The sequence below is a fragment of the Cyprinodon variegatus genome, unplaced genomic scaffold (genome assembly GCF_000732505.1).
Source record: "Cyprinodon variegatus isolate N-32 unplaced genomic scaffold, C_variegatus-1.0 Scaffold453, whole genome shotgun sequence".
Taxonomy (NCBI): domain Eukaryota; kingdom Metazoa; phylum Chordata; class Actinopteri; order Cyprinodontiformes; family Cyprinodontidae; genus Cyprinodon; species Cyprinodon variegatus.
In genome coordinates this window covers 412,399-417,997 of record NW_015150906.1, presented here as the reverse complement: position 1 = coordinate 417,997, position 5,599 = coordinate 412,399, and the positions used below count along the sequence as shown (strand labels likewise).

General features: G+C 37.5%; 1 protein-coding gene across 5 annotated transcripts in view; it reads right to left on the bottom strand.

The window, feature by feature from the left end:
• Window positions 1–5,599, bottom strand: part of sptan1 (spectrin alpha, non-erythrocytic 1) — a 51,697-nt gene that overhangs the window by 32,743 nt on the left and 13,355 nt on the right. For all 5 annotated transcript variants that reach the window (XM_015389284.1, XM_015389286.1, XM_015389287.1 and 2 more), the window contains exons 2-4: window positions 4,273–4,512; window positions 4,057–4,182; window positions 1,004–1,144 (exon numbers count right to left, since the gene is read on the bottom strand). In XM_015389284.1, coding sequence (XP_015244770.1) covers window positions 1,004–1,144; window positions 4,057–4,182; window positions 4,273–4,509 — 504 coding nt within the window. In that variant the 5' untranslated portion in view covers window positions 4,510–4,512. The remainder of the gene's footprint in view (window positions 1–1,003; window positions 1,145–4,056; window positions 4,183–4,272; window positions 4,513–5,599) is intronic.

Below are 5,599 nucleotides of genomic sequence, written 5' to 3'. Positions count from 1 at the left end.
AAAAAAAAAAATTTGTTTTGTTTTTTTACCCTTCATTTTGTAATTTTAAATTTAAATTTAAAATATTTTTTAACAACATACCCTTATAGATGGCTGATATATAACTTATAGTTCTTAATCAATATGTAAAAACTTTAGAATGAATTCTGAAGTGTTTATTATGCACTACTGAGGGTGAGGCAAATAGTAAGAGTTTATATCCATTATTTATTTCATCTAGCATTGCTGACATTAAATATTTCAAAGTTATTAACACAAACGGCACAATAAGCATCTGTAAATATTTTGTTTAAGTGTTTATATTATATTAAATGCATAAAACACACACAAAAACAAATCTATGAACTATTGATTAACTGTAAAATCTTTTAAACAAATAGCCTAAATTACTATTTTTTGTTAATAAATAATAAATGTATCTTTTAAAATAACCAACAAAAACAGCCTACATTTGTTATGGTTTAAAAATAATAAAATAAGTCACCTATATAGCCACAATTTTTTATATTTTTAAAGAAATCGACTAGATTTATTTATTTTTTTTTTTGCCTGTATTATTAACTTAATATAGATAGCCTATATTTGTTATTCTATTTCTTATTTTATTTTGTAAGCAATTATTTTTTTAAATAGCCTATATTCATCTTTTATTAAGTTTTTATTATTTTATTATATTAATTATTATATCATTATTATTATTTATTTCATTTTATTGGCTTTTAATTTTTTTTTCTATATATAGCATCCATTTTTTTATTTGTTTTAAATAAACAGTCTGGATTTATTATCTGTTTGAACAGGTTATGATTCAAAATAAATTATTTAAAAGTATTAACACTTTCATTTTATTGATAATTTTTTGACCCTTTTATACTTTCAGTTGTTTTATTAAATTCTTTAGAATCTGATTAAACGGAAACAATCCTTAAACTCTTTGTTTTGGATGAAAAAAATGAGCCTAAACCGGTGAAGAGTGAAGGAGCGTCTGAATGAAGCGTCTGACCTTGTCACTGATCCAGCCCAGAGCATCCTCACACTCTCGCAGGTACTGCACCAGTTTTTGGGCCTGCAGCAGACGCATGCCCTTCTCCTTGGTCTTCTGCAGCAGGAGCTCCCACAAACGGTGCAGCTCCTCCAGACGGTTCTGAAAGACAAACGACAAGGTTTTAAAATTCAACCCAAACAGGGTATCCTCCTAGTTTCATGCAGTTTGGGAGGAACAGAGAGAAAGACACACAGAACTGCTGAAGATCCAGTTTCTACAGAAGGACATCAGAGTCCACCTGCAGCCACCGGACCTGCAGCTTTGATCCAACCAACAAAGCACATTCTGGAGCTTAGAATAAGCATCAATGGAAGGTTGCTTCTGTTAATCTCCTCCTTTCACTCGGTATTGTAAGTTAATTTGATGAAAGCCTGACTTTGATCATTGTGGGGTTTAGATGAGGCTTATCTTAGAAACATACATTAAAATCAGATGAATCCTTTGTCAATATATTTAACTTACTCAGGCAAATAAATCATTAACTGCTTCACAGGATCTAAAGCATGAAATTTGCAGAGTGAGAAACTCAGAGACGTAAATAAGCTAAAACCATAGAAATAATCAGTGGAAACCAGAGCAGTTCATTAAAGGACACCAGCAGCTCAGAACATCCTTGGTTCACGTTATAAATGCTCCAGTTAAGCCGGGAAAACACTGTACGATTTTTTTAAATCGTTGCACAGAGCGACAGCTCACACTGTACGACGAAACCACAGGATTTAGAGTAGAGGAATATGAAGCTTACTAGAGTAAAACCTTGGTAAACTATGCTATTTTATGTGCTGAAAGCCCTAAAAAGAAGCAAAGTATTTGGACAAAGACATGGCTGAGCTAACATGGCTACTATGGTCTGTCGATTTTATAGCAAGGTCTCCATTTCACTCCAAATCATAAGGGTGCTGTATGAACCTCCCCAGGATTGGTGATAAGACTTATGGGATGAACTCTGAACCATGGCAGGTGTTTCCTGATGGGTGGCTGCCAAATATTTCTGACTGGTTGAGTATTTCAGTTACATTTTAAGGAAAATATTTTCATTCATTAAAACAGCCAACGTTGGTGTAAATGAAAAAAAAAATATCTGTGCTGATTGTAGAGACAGAATGAGGAAACAGAGTCATCTGAGCTGATTAAATTGGTTTAAATCATTATCAGAATATTTTAAATTGTTTATAGATAAGATTAAAGCAATAACATATTCCATAGTTTTTAATCATTAACTAATGAAAAATGGACAGAGACGACCTCTGTCCATCTTTCATCAGTTTATGATTAAAAACCGAGGGGTGAAAAAGTATTGACACCCCTTAAAATTTCCTCCTGGTATCAGATCACACTGCTGTTAAAATCACTAAAAATAAAACCTGTTTTTATTTATTAAATGAACAGACTACACAAACCAGCCAACAGTCAAATGTAAGCAACAGCTTGCCTTCCAGACGCACACAACGGAAGAGAGAAAGTTTCCGAGGGAATACAGATCCATGCATGCTGGGAAAAATAAGAACTTTTCCAAACAGAGTCTGGACCAGAATGTGTGGAAAGTTTCATGAAGAAATTAAAGCCCAGAAGAGAAACTCTTTTTTGTAATTAGAGTAGAGGGTAATCAAAATAAAACCATAATATTGGTTAAAAACAACACATTTCAGCCCTCTATCATCGTGTCATTTTTTTCATGTAAATAGAGGAAGATAAAACATTACTGGCTTTAAAAAGCAGTCCAAAAAAAACAGGGGATCTGTTAGACTGCATCATCAGAGTCAGGTTGGCTTTTAGCTGTTTTATTTTATTAAAAAATAATTATAATTAAATAGATTAATTAAATAAATAAATAATTAAATAGACTTTTGTTTATATTCAGGTTGTCGTCTCTTTTTAGCATTTGTTGGAAGGTCTGAGCGTTGACAGTTTGGATATCAGGAACAGGCCAAAATGATTTCACAGGCAGACACTAAACACATTTCTATTAACCTTCAAATCGTGCAAATTGTAATTATGAAAATAAATTTGCTAAATGGAAACAATACAATTTAGGAAAAAACAAACGGTTTGATTGGGTCGTTTTTTTGGAAGCACTTTTTTCGCATTAAACCAGTCACATGATCTGCAACTGCACCTTACTGCTTTGCAAAAAGACGAAGAAGAAGATCGGAAGTGGTTGGCTTGGCTGAAATATGGATTTATTTTGTGTTTACATCAGTTTTATCTAATGAACAAACGTATTTACATTCAATTTCAGTTATTTTTGTTTTTGAATGGAAATCAGCCATTGCAGAACTTTCAAAATTAATATAATATTTATTGTTTTGTGCACATTTGTAATGAAAAGGCTGCTACTGAGGTGTTTGAAAGCAGGGAGCTCCTTCAGCACCAATATGCTGAGGTTCTACCAACCAAAGAGAGAAACCTGGCCTTAGCTTTACACCTAAATGCTAACAAAGAGCCAAAGACTCCCCGTTCCTTAGGGGCGGACTCGTTCTTCAGGTTCAATTTGCATGTTTTTTAAGCCAAAACAAGGGTTTGTTTTTGTCCATTCTATAAAGCCTGGAACTCAACACCATTTCTGACATTTTAAATTAAAAAAGCTTCCTTGATGGGAAGCGAAACGTCTTCAAACTTGGAAACAGAGTCAAGTAGATTGTTTTTTTTTTTTGTTTGTTTGTTTTTTGGAATAGCTTTAGAACCACACAAAGGAGGCACTACAACCCAAACACACACTTGGATATACTCAGCCATATTGACAGTGGTGACTATGGGTCTCTGCTGGGTCCGGTACGGAGTGTAGGACTGAATTCCATGGAGTCGGGTTATTTTTACAGTGAGGTAATCTGAATGTTTCTACATTCCCAACGTTCCTGATCCAGTCCTTCCTGTGATCCAGAACCTCAATACAACTGATCTTAAATAGGTTCTGATGATCTATAGTTTTTTCCCTCTGCTTTAAAGAAGATGAGATTAGGAAAACATGGTGACCGGATCAGGACGTTTCTGGGCTTCTCTTTTGGACTCACCCGGATGGTCTCAGAGGCGAAGTGTCCCTCGGTTATCATCAGGTTTCCGGTGTCGTCCAGTTTGATGATGGCTTCAGAGTTAGCTTGAACCTCAGCTTCAAAGGCCTGGTGCTTCTGCAGTTTGCCCTGTGAGGAGAAGAAAGAGAAACAGGCATCAGCTGTGGGGCAGGGTCTCCGTCCACAGATGACCGGCTCTGGTTCTGCTCGGAATCAGACCTGCAGGTTGGACGGGTCCTTGTAGTTCTCGTCGGAGGCGATCTGCAGCTTCTCTTGGATCCATTTCTCCAGTTCATCAGCATCCCGGCGGAAAAACTGGAAGCGGTAAGAGTCCTCCAGCTTCTGCCGGCGGACCATCGACAGCTCCTTGAAACGCCGGTAGCGGTCCAGAACCTGCTGCCGGCGTTCCTGGATGTCTTCGGCCGTTTCCAGCACCTTGATACCAACGGTGTCCATTTTCTGCACAGAAGAAAAAACAGACGATGAGAAACCAAAAACTGCAGCGGGTGAATCTAACCTCCTGCTGAGTAAAACCAGTGCTGTCCCAGAACCCTCTCCTGTCCAGAGCCAGAACCCACCGCACGACCAAAATCTGGTTTCTTCTTAAAGTTAACGATTGCTGGTCCGACTCAGGAGTTCTGATTTTCCAGAACTGGGTCGTGGGGACATTTGTCCAGTAATGTGTGTATAAAACGGCTCATTGGATTGAAAATTTACAGGCCCACTGCCTCAGTGTTGGAGCAAAAGTTCTGGTTGCTGGGAAACAGATCATATTGGATCACTTGTTAAATCAGAACTGTTCTGGACTGTGTGTAAGGTCGCCGGGGCCGACAGTTTGCCTGCAGCTCTCAGGGTAGATGTTTGTAATGTCCGGCACAACAATGGTCCTACTGCTCTGAGACAGAACCTTGGCTTTGCTCTAAAAGGCCAGATATAAAGCCCCCCCCCCCTCTCATCCTGTCTGCTGCCTAGCAACCAGCAGCAGCTGAAATACTATAAATGCCTGAAGGGGGTGGGGGCGGACATTCCAGCAGCATGTGGACAGCGTCCGAGGTTTCCCACACAAAGAGATGTGAGGACTCAGCGTCTCTGTGGGCTCAGCCTGACGGACAGATTCAGCTGGATTCAGCTCTACAGCAGCTTTACATCACAGATCCCAACAAAACCATTGGAGTTATTTAAAGTCACAGCATGATAGCAGCAGTTCATCATCAACCAATAAGTCCGAAAAATCACGATATTTCCCTTTTTTTTATTTTTTATTTTTTGTAGTTTAGAGTGATGTCAACAAATCACTTCCTGTTCTTAGCCATTTAGTTAAACTGATAAACTAACTTACTGGATAATGCTGCCAGCCTTAACAGGGTTCCTACAGCATAAGGCAAGTTAAATTCAAGACTTTTTAATGCCACTTGAAATAAAAATTTAAGACCAAATTCACAAGAAACACAAGAAAAACCTGCTTCTGACAACTTTAAATGTTAATGTTTCAAATTTTGAAAAGCTTCCCATACAGGAAGAAAGCTAAAAACACACAAATGACAGA